The sequence below is a fragment of the Arachis hypogaea genome, chromosome 6 (assembly GCF_003086295.3).
Source record: "Arachis hypogaea cultivar Tifrunner chromosome 6, arahy.Tifrunner.gnm2.J5K5, whole genome shotgun sequence".
Lineage (NCBI taxonomy): Eukaryota > Viridiplantae > Streptophyta > Magnoliopsida > Fabales > Fabaceae > Arachis > Arachis hypogaea.
This window is the reverse complement of record NC_092041.1, coordinates 859,169-875,705: the sequence shown is the minus strand read 5'-3', so window position 1 is coordinate 875,705 and position 16,537 is coordinate 859,169. Positions and strand designations below refer to the sequence as shown.

The following is a 16,537-nucleotide window of genomic DNA, read 5'->3' as shown; positions in this document are numbered from 1 at the left end:
TTAGACTAAAATTTTTGAAATTAATATTAAAATTCGTATTTTAAATATTTTTATCCTTTTTAATTATAAAATTTAATTTTTTAATTTTTTTTGACACACAATTAATTTATTAATTAATTATTAATTAATTTTCAGAATTTTACATAAACTTCTGTCCATATAACAATTTATGATAAAATTTAAAAATTCTATAAACAGTAGTGATTTATATAAATTAGTTATAGAATCGAAATGTAACCATTTTAAAAATATTGTATTTAGATAATTTTATCCTCTATTTTATTTAAATGTAAAATTTGTTAAATATAAAAATACTAATTTATACTTTAAAAAAACACAAATGTACATCTCTAATGAATATATTATATAAAAGAAATATGAAAGGAGTTTGGTGTAAAATTTTATTTTTTTTAAATTATTTTTATTATATATAATTTATAAAAAAATATATTTGCAATGTTTAAGATTTTAGCTATCGTATTTATTATTAGAGAAATGATAATGATTCTTTTATTTTGATGATGATATGTTCTTTTTTTACAAAATACAGCAAAAAGAATCTTCTAAAAAGTAAAATTATAAAAAATGAGAATAAGATGATTATTTCTATTATTATTATTATTATACATATTTAATAAATAAAAAAATATAAAAATAATTGAAAATTCTAAGCCTTTTTTAATAATTATCATCTTAACTTTTAAATAAAGAAATATTTGAATTTATTAACTTTTATGTTTTAAAAAATAATAATCATACAAGTTCAAATCTTTCTCTAGTAGGGGCGGAGCTTAGTTAAGACAAGGGGGTCATGGCCCCCAAACTTTTGTTAAAAAATTAGTAGTACTTCTTCAAAAAATAAAAAATAATTTAGTTGGTTCAAATACTTTATTATGACTTAAAATACTAAAATTTAATCTTTATTTATTGTTTTTATTTCACAATAATTTTTAGATTTAAACATTTAAACCTTATTGAATTTGGACTGAACTGAATGTATTCGCATTTCGCAATTCTCTATTCAATAAGCAACACTCCCTCTACTTTTGAGTTCAAATATAAAAAATTAGATATTTTTTATTTATGTAATTTAATATTATTTTATATTTTGTTGTTTATTTAATTTAATTTTTTATATGATAAAAAATATTAGAATATTCAATAAGTATTGATATTATTGTATTTGTATAAATTGATAAAAAAATTCAATAAATATTATAAATTTTAATATTTATCCTTCTAATTTTTATACAAAATAATCATGAAAAATTAAAGAATTGATGCATTTTTAAAAAGAAGGCTAATATTCAAGAAGGATAACATATAACTTTTACAATATTAACACCTGTAGATAGTTTTTCTACTTTAATGAAATACGAAAAAAGTGAAATACAACCTTCAAAAGTTCAAAGAGTTGCATCTGATGAGTTTGACATTAATTCTTTAGAACGAGACCCTAGAAAATAGCTTCAAATTTGGCAATATCACCTAAATTAGAGAGATAAGGTTAGACGAGCTTATCTTAAATGGATCCATATCAAAAGCATCCTGACAATTATCTTCTATCTGTCCCCCAAAATTTTGTTTTAAACTCCACCACTGCTCTCTGGCAAAACGTCAGGTAAAATAATAAGTATTAGGTTTGTTTAGGTGTTATTCTCAAAATTTTTTTTCTTTCAATGATATTATTTTAATTTTTTTATAAAATTAAAAGTAATTTTATGTTTGGATATTTCACGTAAAAAATCTTTTTATTTATTAATTATATTTAGATAAACTAAGATAAAATTATTTTTTGTTTATTTATTATGTAAAAAATATTTTTTTAAAAAAAATATAAATTATAACTTCTCAAAAAATAATTTTTTATTTTTTTAATATTTTTATTTTTACTATTAAATATTTACCAAACACATTAAAAAATATCAATTTAATGATATCCAAACACATATATTATTTCTCCCTCTAACCTCTTCTTTTTTCACATTTTGTTTTCTTTCGTTCCTTAATGTTCTATACAACATCCCTAAAATCTCTCTATTCCTCAAGGTTGCTCCTCCCATTGCCACCTCCCCACTCCTTCACTTCAGCTCGCTTCTCCGCCAGCCTCAGTTTTCACCACCGCCACTCTCTCTATTGTCTCTCCCATCGTCTCCTTTATCGAGTTATCTCCCGTTTCTCCAACTTTTCTTTCTACCTCTCTTAGTCCTGTTACTGTCCATAATTTTAGTGGTGTGTTTTTTTTAATGGTGTTTTATTTTTTTTATAGGTGGTGTAGTTACAATCTAAATATAAGAAAATACATAAAAAATAATAATTTTTATTGAAATATTTATAAATTCAAAAAGAATTTAAATTTATTAAGAAAAAGAAAAGAATATCTCATTATATTATGATATTTTGTTATAAATCTTAAAACAAAATAAAACTCAAATTATTAAATCAAATGCATCCTAACCCTAATGAATGATTAAAAAATTAAAAAATTTGCTCAATTTGGCCACTCCGAACAAATCCTAGCCGTTGACCGTAGCTGTATCACCGGATGCGATTCGATGCGGAAACCCCTCGGCGATAGATATAAGATGTAAGATTATGTTAAAAAAAAAGAGGGAATCTCACACGACTCCACTAACTCAGCAAAAGTAACGACACTGCCTCCATCTTCGTTTCAAGCTCTTTCAATCTCCGATCTACTTCTCCCTATTTAATATTTATTCTATTTCAAATATTCCAACGTGTTGTTGTTGTTGTTGTCGTCGCTCATTCATCTTTACCTCTCTGCCTCTTTTTCTTCTCGCTGAGCTTCCTGTTTTTGGTTTTGGAGTAAAACCCTAAACTAAACCAAACACAGTACCAGCTTAAACCTTTTTCCTTCATTATATTAATAGACAATAATATATTATATTTATATACCTTCTTCTTTTACTTTACGGAGATTTAGGGTTTTATCGCGCACTTACAGTTTCCGCTGGATCTGCAACCACAAGAGGCGCTGCTGCATGTTTGTTTCTGTATTCTAGCTCTGAACACATCACTCATACTATGGCGTCGTCATACCCTGGTTCCGTCAGTGCTGCCCAGGTATTATTCTTTTTCTTTTTTGTCTTCCCTTTTTTTTTGTCTTTGGTGTGCGCTTGTTTCTCATCGATGCAAAGGTGATTTTTTTTTTTATGTTTAAATTTCTCCAGGTGGGTTCCTACTTTGTTGGACAGTACTACCAAGTTCTGCGGCAACAGCCCAATCTGGTTCACCAGTTCTACTCTGATTCAAGCAGCATGGTTCGCGTTGATGGAGATTCCACCACGACTGCTTCCGATGTCCTGGTATTCTTCCTCCTCCTTAATTTATTGTTGTGTTTGATTTAAATCCAGCATCTGCAATATAGTGTTAAAATTTATGTTTTTTCTTTTTTTTTTTGGGGGAGAGGGGGGGGGGTTTGGTGATGTCGTAGAGCGGCTCGTAAATCTCTGAACAAAAAGATTATATGTGAATACTTGTGTGAGAGTTCAAATTTTGTTATCATTGTTATGGGAGGAAGTTCCAAGTTCCAAGGTTTTTGGCCTCAGAGATGTTACCGTTTAGGCTTATTTCATCAGAAGTCAGACGTTTAAGTCGAACTTAGGCTTTGTTTGTTTTGACTGAAGTAGGAGGGAAATAGAGGAGATGGAAGAGAAATGTCAAATTTTGATGTATAATTTATAAAGAAAATTTTGTAATTTCTCTTCCCTCTCTATATTTCCCTCCTATTTCACTCCAAACAAACAAAGCCTTAATGATTTACCCATAGATATGGTGACAAGTTGGTATTGTTTGATCCATGTAGGAGATCCAATCTAGTGGGTTAAGTCTTGGTTGCTGCTGCTGTTATACTATAACTGATTTGGTTATGTTAATTTGGTGCAGCAAATTCACTCTATCGTCACCTCACTTGATTTTATTACAATTGAGATCAAGACAATCAATTCTCTCGATTCTTGGGATGGAGGTGTGCTTGTAGTTGTCTCAGGTTCTGTCAAGATGAAGGATATCAGTGGGAGACGGAAGTTTGTTCAAACCTTCTTTCTTGCTCCTCAGGAGAAGGGTTACTTCGTACTGAATGATGTTTTTCATTTTGTTGATGATGGAGTAGTATACTCAAATCTGGCACCAGTGGCATCCGAAAAGATTGACACACAACATGAATCAACGTCTCTTGCAGAGCCACCAGGTAACATCTACTCGATTTCCTTAACATGTAATTAGGGTATTTATAATTTGTGAATCCGATGGTCCCTATTAGTAAAAATATATTTCCCCGTTCTTTTGAGGCATATCATTATTGGTTTCACATGAACTAAAAGGATCCAGGTTCTTCTGTGACACAATGTATTTTCGCATGAGCATTATCTTGTTCACTACAAATTAGAGTTGACCAATATGTAAATCTTACTATCGGTATAACCACTGCTTTCTTTTGGTGCTGAGTTTGCTATTTTTATCAGCTCCAGATTATGATTTGGAGGAAGAAGCTAGGGAATATGTCAACTCAGTGCATATAGGTGATGATCCGGTGGACAAATATAGTCTTCCTGAGCAACAGGAACAGCAGCTACATGAAGATCTTGAAGATGAAATTGTGGTTGAAGAAACTCCTGTAGAGGAGACATCACCACCCCGTCAAAATGTTGCACATACCACCCATGAAATCCCTGTTTCTCATGTGGAGGAGTCTTTAGAGGAGCCTCCCAAGAAAACTTACGCATCTATTGTATGTAAATTCTAGTATATATTTTTTCTTTTACTGGCTACTTTTTGTGTTTTGTGAATTTATATGTGATCATCTGTTGTGAAAATATGTGATCATCTGTTGTGAAAACTGAACAGCCTTTAACTAACTAACATGGTGCCACATCATTAGAACAAAATATCATTTGCTTTAGAGTAGTTTCTCATGTTTCCATCTCATGAAGTCATCTGCAATTAAGAATCTGTCTTAACACTCTCCTAGGGAAACAAGCTTTTAACTGAGTTTCTGGTATTCATTATCAGAAAAGCGGAAATACTTTTTGTAGTGTCTAGAATGCACAAAGAAGAATCTATTATGGGAGACAGAAATCAAGTTATATGTTTGGAGCTAGTTGTCCTTTTTATGTCTTCTCACAGCCCAAAATGATCTGTTCTATTAGTAATAAAATATTGAAAAATATTTCTTATTGATAAAGAAACATATTGGAATGTTATTATGTAGTTTTCCTTGTTTCATTCTTAACTTTAATTATGATACAATTGAATTGTAGTTGCAAGTTGCTAGAGGGCTGTCAACTGCGCCGCAGCATACACCACAGCATTCCTTTAAAAGTGCCCCACCTCCTTCAGTATTAAACCATGTAGCACAGCCTGCTGTTCAGCAGTCAAGCTCCTCATCTACGTACGCTCCTGAGTTTGGTTCTGAGGCTAATGAGGAAGCCTATGGACTAGAAGAAGAAGGTTTTGCTTGTTACTTGCCTTCAAATCTTTGTTCTCTTTGGTCTCACCAGCCATATCACTTTGGCATACAATCGTAGATTTTTCATGTCTTAATTTCACTATAGACACTTGTTGCCTATGACTTCTTTTAACAGTTGGTTTCTTACTTATGGTATTCATGTTTTTATGTGAGTTTTTTAATCTGTTCTTAAGTCTTTGTTGCTGCATGTGCTACTTTTAGTGAGTGAATGTTGTATAAAGTTTTCTATACACTTGACATACTTGTAGGAACTAGGATGACTTTTTAGGCTAGAATTCTCTGGGTAGAGTGTCACAGTGATTGTTAGGTATACGAAAATGTGTTCCAAAGGAAATTTAGGAATTAAATTCTACTATTTCTAAATTAAATGTCACTACAACTTGATGCTAATATTTTCTAAGAAGTTATGTTATTAGAGCATCAATGTTATTCTTGATCTATGTAAACCTTGCAGGAGAAGTGACTTCTGTCTACGTGAGGAACTTGTCTCCTAATGTCACTGAATATGAGATCGACCAGGAGTTTAGAAGTTTTGGAAAAATTAAGCCAGATGGAATATTCATTAGGGTCCGAAAGGTTAGCTCCTCTTGTCAATTAAATCTGACTTTTTTGGTATCCAATCACAGGAGAAGAACAATGCTATACCATAAATTGATGCTTGCAGGAAATTGGAGTTTGCTATGCTTTTGTGGAGTTTGAAGACATTATTGGTGTTCAAAATGCTCTTCAGGTTTGAAGTTATATTATTATTATTATTATTATTATTATTATTATTATTATTATTATTATTATTATTATTATCTTCCAAATATTTTAGTTAGTTGACTATCAAAACATTAAGCACCTTAATAATTCTGTTCCATAAGACCTATTTGGCTTTTATTTTCTTAACCAGCTATATGTTTTACTTAAGATTTTCTATTACTTAAACCAACCAATAATTTATTCTTGTTCCTGAGTTTGATTTATTGTCATCATTAAATGTTTTCATACGGTCATAGAGTTCTATTTTGTATCCTTAGATTTCATAATTAAACAATTCCTGGGTTTATTTGTTATAGATTTATAGTGTTTAAGAGAATCTATGGATGTCTCATAAATTGAATCTGTAGTGCTCTATAAGTATCAATATCTACTGCTTCTAGGGTGTGCTGTTAATAACTATAATATCTAATTCTGCTTTAATTGAGCATTGTCAGCTAGTTATGCTGCAATGATCAAAGTACCCATATCATCAAATTTTTTTTTAAATGATTTTTAGGCCTAAAACTGTCTCAAGTCTTGATTATGTGCTGTTATTATAGGCATCTCCCATACAATTGGCTGGTAGACAAGTATACATAGAGGAGCGGAGACCAAACAGTGGCGGTGCGGCAGCAGCTCGGGGAGGAAGTAAAGTCTTTTATATTACTTCTTATTTTTCTTACTCTTTCAAAAACTTCTCATGTACAGGCACAGAAACTTACATTTCAGTTAATGCTATAACTGCAGTTAACAAATAGGTTTGCTATGGCCTTTGTGCTCAGGGATCATAGTTGAACATGCTAGGGTACTGGTTTTGGGTCAGCACTCTGTATTTGGTCCATTAGAGCTATTCTATTTGGTTTAATAGTGCATTCTAAATGCCCTGCATCTTAGTGCCCAGAGGATATATTCATAGTTTCAAACATTAGTTTTTGGTGGTGGTTGTTGCAATAGCTTTGCAAAACTGCAGTTATTGTTATGGAACACTTTTGGTTTGTGTTATACATCAGATCCACCCCTGATGTGATGCTAGTTATAGTTTAGATAATACTTTTTAGTTTGGTAGTGTTTTTTGTTTCCTGGTGAACTAAAATGAATAGGACATTGTTTGTACCCTTATTTGTTTTCCATTTTTGGATTTAATTTGGATGATTGATGTTCATTTCCATTGTATTGATCAGGAAGGGGAAGAGGCAGAGGCAGTTATCAAACGGATGCTCCAAGGGGGCGTTTTGGTGGTAGGGGACCGGGCAGGGGAAATACTCAGGATGCATCAGAGTATACCAGACTAAGAGGTGAAGGTTATCCTCAGCGTGGTCCGCGATGAGTAGTGTATCAGACAGCATGCATGAAGATGGGTGTTCAAGGTCTTGTACGATTATTGAATTCTGATATTTATGTGGGTGGGTATTTGATGCAGGACTTCTGTGCCTTGATAGAAAGGAGTTTTACATTTTGGGTGTGTCGTTTGTTGTGAAAGCGGTGTTTAGACCTGAGTTAGTTTGTTTTGCAAGTATAACATTAGTTACTTCCTTTTGAATGCTTTTTATTATGCCATTCAATTGGGAAATTTTGGTTATTTGTGATGTACCCCAATTCAGGATTGTGGGGGGTTTTTCAGTGACTGAAAGGTCTGTTTGAAAGGATATATAATGGTTTAGATGTCACTGGAGGTCAATCATGTGTTTCATCTAGTCTAAACCAAATTGATTTTGCTAAAACTTTTTTAACAGTACCACCAGAGTCATTCAACGTTTTCTATGCTGTTCAACATGGGAATAGCCAAACTTTTTCTAGTCATGTTCAATGTTTTAATTTATTTTGTTGATGAATATTTTATTACACTTTTCAAGGATCCAAAAATGAAAATCCTAATGATTTTGCATGCTGTGTGTATCTTGGCAATAAAATAAAATAAATTACAGTCAACTACGCCGTTTTTCTTCACAATTGAGCAAAATATTGTGCCAAGTTGGCAACTGTCCCAGTCTCTCTCCCATCAAGATATTTTTCTTCGCAAAGGCCTCGCCATTGACGGTTCAGGGTCAAGGTTGCGTATCTGGATTGTGGAAATGTTTCCAGCTTTTCTCTGAATTTAATACTTTCCTACCTACATATTCTATTTTTTTTTTTTGGTATTAACCTCCATATTCTATTATTAAGTATCCAATTAATTCGGCTTGATTTAACAGAAGCCCATGAAAGGTTTAGAAGTCTCCTAGCAAGGAAAAGTGCGGCTGCCTGAGCCTATTATTTGATTATTATTAACTTGCCAATTCGCCATCTCCTTGGTGAAATTGTGCTGTAGGAAGTAGGAACACCAACCCTCGCTTGTTCTGTCCTCTTATATGATGTGATCTTTCATTTTTCCCTCTCCAAATGCCAATTGTAATTTGCAATTTCTAGTCTCTCTTATTTGCTAAAGTGTTGGGAGTTTGGTACAAAACCAATGTATCACTAGTCTCAATTGTGACACGCTAGCTAATCAATATGTTGATTACTTAATCAGCTTGCTTACAAACACCAATCACATCTTAATACTTCTGCTTTCAAGGGACCAATTGTGCATCACAAACTCAAAAGTTAAAGACCAGTCATCAGTCTGATATGATTTCACTTCACACAATGAACTCCGCTTCTCAGCTCAACCCTTTATAACCAATACCAACACTCAGAACTCCTATACATATTTAGACACTAGTAAGTAGTAGCAACATATTTATCTGCAACCAATTGCTATTTCTTCACCAGTTAAATCATCAATCCATTTTTCTTTAGGCACTAGCAGTAGCCATAGCTCCTTGATGAAATTGTGGTGGCAAACACTCTGAATCATTGCAATCATCCTCACCCTCCTCTGTGTCCCAAAGGAAACTTGCATATGCTGCATGTACATGGCTGCAACAACAAGGAAACCATAACACACTATTATCAGAATTTATACACAACAAAGAAAAGAGTACAACAAATTGATTGTTACATTGAAGCACATGACATACCTGTCTTCAGGAGAGGCTTGTACCGCTCTTTCAAAATAGGCTGACGCTCGTTCTTCATCCTTGTGTAGCTCCCAAACTAGCTTCCCATACTGTGATAGAACATCGCCGTCTTTTGGATCTGCTAGGATGGCACGCGAATAATACTCCTCGGCTCCTTCACGGTCTTCTTTGCACTGTGACAAAGCAAAATTGCATTCCTCATCATCAAAACATTCATTTATTCTGAACAAGTTATACAAATTGACTGTGATATCACATACTTTTAGCAATTGATTTTTCCTTTCAGACATGAAGTAATAAGAACTTTACCTGATACAAATACTGAGCATAATTTCTCAGAAACAAAGCGTTCCCAGGATTTTCTTCCAGCATCTTCTTGTAATATTCTTCCACCTCAAATCTATCTCCATCATTTCCTCCAGAGCTCATGGAGTTATAATCACCACCACCACCACCACTGCCACCACCTCTACCGCCCCTGCAGCCACCTATGCCATCCACGCAGACATCAACTCCAAGCCCTCTTGCAAGATACATTTGTTTACCACCAAACTCTTCTTCCCTCTCAGCAAAACCTACCCTGCAGCTTCCATCTCTCACTTCTTCAGACAGTACCATACCCTTTTGAAGATTCATTAAGCTTCCACTTCCTTTCTCATATTCAATGTCACTGTCACTGTCGGTCTCTTCATCGTCTGCATCTTCTTCGCACAAGCCTTTGTGCTTGGTAACAGAGAAAGAGGGAATAGTCTCAAGTACCATACACTTTGGTCTTGCTGAAAATCTCTTGAAAGGAATATCTCCTACTATGTCTTCATTGTTGTTGTTGCAAGTAGCAATAGCTAAATCCTCCAAGTTTCCTTCAGACTGAACTCTTCTGAAGCCTTTGCATTGGCCTTCAGAGATTGAGGGTGAGATTGGAGAGGAAGTGCATGAGAACTGCATAAAGGGAGATTGATGGAAAGAGATTTTTTGGTGATGATGTTGAGGGACACATGGTGGAAGATGATGCTTGAATGCATGGCAGGATTCAGAGTGAATGCTATTGTTATTAGGACTGTCTGTGAAGGATGAGTGGAGGGAACCAAGAATTGGGGTTGAAGAGCTTCTGAGAAGCATGATTTTTCTGATTGATTCAGGATAGGATTTCTGTGATTGTTCCTTCCTTTTGGAGTAAAAGTACTACACTGAAGAAAAAATAACAAAAAAATTGTAAATTAGTATATGAACAATGATATACCCTCTAAAGATCTTCCTAAGCATACAAAATCATTGTTGATTTTTGAGACATGAAACTAATTGGTATGTACATAGCTACAAGGAGCAGATAACAACATTATATTTACTCAAAAATGATATGATGGGGTTGGAGAGAAGCAGAAAAAAGGATTACCCTTTTGAGATGCTGAGCAGATTCTTGATGATGCAAATTCAGATGGCCATTGGAGAGGAGCTTTTTTTGAAGCAGTAGACAACAAATCAGAAACAATTATATATATAAATATAGAAAGCCGGGGCCCTTATATATGGAAAATATGGTTGGAACATTCACATGTGAATGTGAACATGAATTGCACAATCTTTTTCTCTGTACAAATAACAATTTAAAGAAGAAAAAAAAAATCATTGGGGGTAATGTTTGTGTGGTGGACAAGGCATTATTGATGGACAAATTGGTGTGGCTCAAGTTGGTGCAAAATATCAACTTGGTTACTCTTTTTTTGGTTTGGTTACGAGCATGAAAATAGAAACAATAATTAATAATTAATGAGTTCAACTAATAACTTGTACCAACCAATTATTCACATGGAGAGAATATCCTCCTTGAGATTTATTGGAGATCCTAACAACCGTTCAAGCTGAAAGAGGAAAATCATCAAGCAGCTGATATGCACGTTTTTATTTATGTTTTTATTGTTGATTATATATGCAAGGAAATTATGGAATTGAATCTCTCCCCACACACTTGCCCGTACACGTGTTCCTGTTTTCTTGGATTGTTCAACTGTGACAGACAGCACATGGTCTTCCTAGAAAAATCTCTCATTTCCTCTTTTCGGGGTAACATATTTTGTAATAATGTTCATAAAATAGAAGGAAAAATCAATGATATTTTAGGAATATATATGCTCGGCTAGTCGGCTAAAAAAATCTAAACCGGATTCTAAATCGATCAATGATATTTTTGGTGCCTATATATATATATAGGTATTCTCTTTCATTTAAATAAATAAGTTATGAGTCATAATTTATTTTCATATGCAATAGCTTCATCATCTAATCTAATAGGGTGCGTTTGTTTACGAATACGAAACATTATAGATATACAAAATTATATTTGATAAATAAAATATGGATATAGATATTGTGTTTAAAGTTATTAAATTAGTATATTTTATATTTATCTTAATAAGAAAAATATAAAGATATTAATAAAAAATATAATTTATTTTTTATTTTTTAATATTTATTAATTTTTTATAATTATATTTTTTATTATTAAATTTTTTAATTTTTTAAATAAAAAATAAAAATAAAAATAAATTAAATTTTTATAATTTATTTTACGTCTTACCAAATAGAATACAGAAATATTAAATTTTGTATTTCTGTTTTTTATATTTTGATCTTAGTATCTTATTTTATCTTATTTTCAGAAATAAACACGACTTATAAAAAATAATTTTAAGGTACATTGACCTTTAAAATAACTTGTATAACCCAAAAGAAATTTGGAATAGTTCAAAATCACACATTCAAATATTCAATAGGCATAGTTTTTAATAACGTATAATGATTTGGAGATTTTTCCTACCTGATTATTCCATACTTTTTAAAATTATATTGGTATCATGACTAATTCTTAATTAGCTTACGGACTGAGTAAAATCGTAAATTGATCAAATAAGTAGTTAATTCTTATTAAATTTGTAACTTTTATCAACTACTTGAACTTGATCTGATGTGCGAGTCCTATTAGTTTCTTACTTTAATTCAAAACGATTAAATTTTCCTCCTTTTATTTTATCAATCGTTTAGTTTTAGAAAAACTTAATTCCTTTTTTTTACAAGAGAGAATCGAACTCTAGACCACACTTGGTTATTGGTTAAGGGGATTACTGCCTTCCCACTCAACCACGTCCTTGGTTAGGTTTTTTTTTTTTCTTGGATTTTCGGACATCAAACTCAGATGGTTAAAAATGTTGGGCCCAGAGTGGAATTTTCTAAAAATTATTAGTACTAATCTGCCACTGATAACTAATAACTCGCGCCGTTGCTTTCACATTAATGGTTTCCCACTTTTAAGTTTGGTGCATCCTATGGTATTTATATACATTTGCCTAATTTACTAAAAAGAGATAAAAATAAATATTTAAATTAAAAAATATAAAAATAAATAAATTTTTAATATTTAAAACTTTGGATAAAAGACAAGTTCGACAATTTCGACACTAAAATTATAAATACCACAGAATTTACCTTTAAGTTTTAACTATACAAAATAAAGCTGAAAGTTGTATTATTTATGATTTATGAAAATGATTTTTGCAGTAGTTATTAACTAATTATCGACCTCCACCGTCCCTCTGCTCTGCGACTGTGATTCACCTAAAATGTTCGCCAAGAGACTCATCTCCTTCCTTAGGTCCTCTCCAAAATCTCAGCTTTCAAGGTAACTCTATCATTTCCCCTTCTTCTTTTCTCCTCTTCTTTTCTTCAATTATTAGGGTTTACTATGTAAAAAATCAAATTCCCTTTTTCTTTCCGGATTGGTTGGAAGGTGGTGATTGCCATTTATGCTGCCATGTCGAGATTTTGATTCTCATTGTCATTGATTGATTTATTTTCCTACGGTTAGTATTCAAGGGCCACTATGGTGTATAACAATCTTGGACAGACTTCTTTGTAAATGTTATATGATTTTGTTAGAGCTCAGCTTGTTAAATGTTCATATTTAGCATGTTGCATTAGAAGATCTAAACCCTAAACCCTAAACAAACATGCTAGTCTTCGTAACTCATCGATTTCCTTTGAGTTTTGGGTATTAGATTTCAATAGCTGAATAAAAATCCTTTAAACACATATTAGGGAAGTTTACCATTTGCATTACTTGGTAGAATATCTGAAATGACAACATACTAAGATGATTCCCAACATCAAAGGAGCAAAATAGTTGTTTGTTTACTTTGATTGGAAATCAAAGTTTTGAAGTATTTGTTGTCATTACTTTGTAATTGAATCTGCTGTTGTGTGTTTACAAATTTTAAACTGTTGCAGTTCCACAAAGAATGTGGATGAAGGCAAGAGCAAATATTTCGGTCGCAAGGCAGTGTCGTTTGTTTTGATTACTGTTACGGGTGGTGTTGCTCTAAGTGCCCTTGATGATCTTGCCATCTATCATGGCTGTAGCAGGTACTTTTAAACTATATGTCTATAATGTGGTGTTGTGTGTTAAGTTAACAGTGGCTAGTGGCTACTATGATCTCAGCTGAATCGCTGAATCCATTTGGACAACATGATTGAGAACTACATTTTAACATCGGTTTACATGTATCAAACAGTGTCATTGCTCTACTCATGAGTCATATTAGAAGTCGCCCATTTAGTGCTCCTCCATCAAATTATTTATGATGTTTCCTATCTCCTCCATTTTTTCCCTGGAGAGGACACAACTCCTCAAGGTGATTTTTGCTTAAAACTGAAACTTGAACATTTCTTGTCCTATTCCACAATCAATTTGGTAGGAGTATTCAACATCTAGTTTTTTATATCCTTTGTTTTAATATGCCTTAGTAAAGCACCATCGTTTTTTTACTTTTAGCTTGTTAGCTATATAACTAGGTTCTCATGGAGGCAAGAGCACATCAAAGATATTTGTTCTTTTCTTGTTGTATTATATATAACTTCCAGCATTAGAGTTATAGTTTCCTTGTGATATTTTCTATGAAATGATTTTAAGTATGGCCCTCCAGTTGATGATAGAATAATAATTGATTTCAATTTGTTCACTCTCCTGTCCAAAGTAAATTCTATTGTAGTTTTGTCGTTGCTTTTATCTTTAGATGGTAGAGAGAAAGTTTCTTGAATTACATTTTGTGGGACCTTATATTAATCGTGATAGGAGTTTAACTTCTTAACATTTCTAAATTGAAATTCTGTCCCACCTTAGCAGCTTCCAAACTGATTAACTGTGAAATTTGCAGCAAGGCCATGGAGCAAGTGAGCAAGAACCAGGCATTAGTAGATGCTATTGGAGAACCAATAGTTAAAGGTCCATGGTACAATGCATCTCTGGCGGTAGCTCATAAGAGGCACTCTGTGTCTTGCTCATTTCCTGTTTCTGGACCACAAGGCACAGGTATCTTACAGCTAAAGGCAGTTCGAAATGGAGGTTAGTAATTTTAACGATTATACCTCGTGGGAACTCTTCTCATTACTCTCACTTTACTGCATTAAAATGCTTTACAACAGTAAGATGCTCGCTTTATGGATCTACTTGCTTATTTGCATATTATATTTTTGCTTCTGAATGCTACTTGAATTGATTAATATCTGTCATATTGAAAGTGCATACACCGAGGTCAGTTTATTTTCTTGGCTTCTTTTAAACAGAGGACACTTGGTCTTCCTTTTTTCTTCCCCGAGATTGGGACATTTTAATCATGGATGCCCTCCTTCATTTACCTGGGAATGATGAAAGGAATAGAACGATGCGGATTAATCTCTCTGACAAGTTGGCTTCTTCTTGTACTGCTGCTGCTTGCACTGCATGCGTACCTTCTCCATCACAAAATTCAAAGGCTAAATTGAGTACCACTCAATGATAATAAGTGTATGTAGCAAAATTTAATTCAGCTACATACTGCGTTTATGTTTCAAACAATTTGTTTAGTTGAGGCTGGGAGGATGTCAATATTTGTTTTTACAGAATAAAATTTCGGAATTTTTGTTTGGTGTAACATACTGTAATATTATTTACCATTTTATTTCACTAGAAAATAAATGATGACTTTTGAGATGAAATACATTTTCTTTTGTTCTCCACCCTTCATTTTCTTTTCAATTTAGTTAGCTAATACTTTTTTTTTAGATTATTCATGTTTGTAGTTCTTTTTCCTACTTAGCACTAGAACGCATACTAGCCTTACCTTTCATGTCTCTCTTCATTTCAGCTTCTCCTACTGTATTGAAGCCCCTCCGCTTAATGTATGTTTATTTACTGTTGGACGTTAAAAAGATCTTTGTTTAGTGTTTGAATATATTTGAATAAAATAACATTTTTTAACAGTAGTTTTGATGTAAATTAAGCGGTGAGAATTTAAAATTATTAACTGTGATATATGTAAACTGATTTGATATCCACCAAAATTTGGGTCTTGCATTCGTAGGTTTTTTTCAATCCAATCCCCTTAGATACTTTTGCAGTTTACATTGGGTAGTTTTGTCAGATAAATTCATTCTTTGATTTCCGGTTAGTTTATTTCTTTTATAGTTAGAATTGTCGATGTATAAAATTTTTATTATAGAAATGATAAATTATTTTTGTTATATATATTTAGAAAGTCAAAATTTATCAATAGTTCCTATATAAAAATACTATTCGTATATCAAAATCAGCTATCAATATATTTGTGTATAAATACATGTGTGGTTTAATTTTTTTAAAATATATATTTATATTCTAATAAGTATTTTGTATTAGTAGCTGATTTTAGTATTTGATTTTAGTGTAGACATAGCATAATGTATTCCTTGATTATAATGCATAAGAATGACAAGGAGTGATTCTCCCCACCCCTCTCTCTCTCTTAAAATTAATTACTTTAGCGAAGCTGCTGCCCATGTTTCTTCAAAAGTTTTATATATATCGTTTTAAAAGACGTTGTCTGTGTATGTGTAGTGTGTACTCACGAGGTCAGCCTTTTGCGTTTAATTTTTTTTAAACGGTTAATACGTGTCAAGATTTGTTTAGAATCAATCTTTTGGTCAAGAACATCAAGTATTCAAGCACAAGCAACCTTGTAGCTTTTTGGAATGAATGCTTGCCAGATACCATTAATTTTGACAATCTGCCCCTTCTGCTTACTTGTTTATGCACCCACTTTTATGCACTTTACTTTGATTTTGATCTTGAAACTAGCATAACTGGACCCTCTAAAGGGAGAATTTAATAGTATACTATACTACTATATTTTAATTCAGAAGTCATAAGTCATAATAACTACTATGGAGAGTCTAGGGGTTAGTGAATATGTAACTGGAATTTTAAGAACTAGACCAACTTAGTATTTTTGAGCACTTCATG

At 32.5% G+C, this 16,537-nt stretch overlaps 3 protein-coding genes across 4 annotated transcripts; 2 read left to right on the top strand and 1 right to left on the bottom strand.

Moving 5' to 3' along the window:
- The first annotated feature begins 2,433 nt into the window (after nucleotides 1-2,433).
- Nucleotides 2,434-7,910, top strand: LOC112695160 (nuclear transport factor 2). Its single transcript, XM_072197853.1, has 9 exons — nucleotides 2,434-3,084; nucleotides 3,192-3,326; nucleotides 3,907-4,210; nucleotides 4,485-4,750; nucleotides 5,280-5,469; nucleotides 5,943-6,064; nucleotides 6,153-6,218; nucleotides 6,793-6,880; nucleotides 7,414-7,910. Exons 1-9 carry the CDS (start codon nucleotides 3,046-3,048, stop codon nucleotides 7,557-7,559), a joined length of 1,356 nt encoding a protein of 451 aa, XP_072053954.1. The 5' UTR covers nucleotides 2,434-3,045; the 3' UTR covers nucleotides 7,560-7,910.
- Nucleotides 7,911-8,451: 541 nt separating this feature from the next.
- On the bottom strand, nucleotides 8,452-11,414 carry LOC112695161 (uncharacterized). Of its 2 annotated transcripts, none has more exons than XM_025747394.3 (4): nucleotides 10,625-11,414; nucleotides 9,541-10,418; nucleotides 9,232-9,404; nucleotides 8,452-9,130 (listed from the first exon to the last, which is right to left on the bottom strand). In XM_025747394.3, exons 2-4 carry the CDS (start codon nucleotides 10,348-10,350, stop codon nucleotides 9,007-9,009), a joined length of 1,107 nt encoding a protein of 368 aa, XP_025603179.1. In that variant the 5' UTR covers nucleotides 10,351-10,418; nucleotides 10,625-11,414; the 3' UTR covers nucleotides 8,452-9,006. The 2 variants fall into 2 exon arrangements, with proteins under 2 accessions (XP_025603179.1, XP_025603180.1); XM_025747395.3 differs by having other exon boundaries at nucleotides 9,541-10,413; nucleotides 10,625-11,280.
- A 41-nt stretch (nucleotides 11,415-11,455) lies between these two features.
- On the top strand, nucleotides 11,456-15,255 carry LOC112695159 (uncharacterized). Its single transcript, XM_025747391.3, has 4 exons — nucleotides 11,456-12,904; nucleotides 13,510-13,644; nucleotides 14,436-14,623; nucleotides 14,845-15,255. The coding sequence occupies exons 1-4, from the start codon at nucleotides 12,846-12,848 to the stop codon at nucleotides 15,054-15,056; spliced, it is 594 nt and encodes a 197-aa protein (XP_025603176.1). The 5' UTR covers nucleotides 11,456-12,845; the 3' UTR covers nucleotides 15,057-15,255.
- Nucleotides 15,256-16,537: the final 1,282 nt, after the last annotated feature.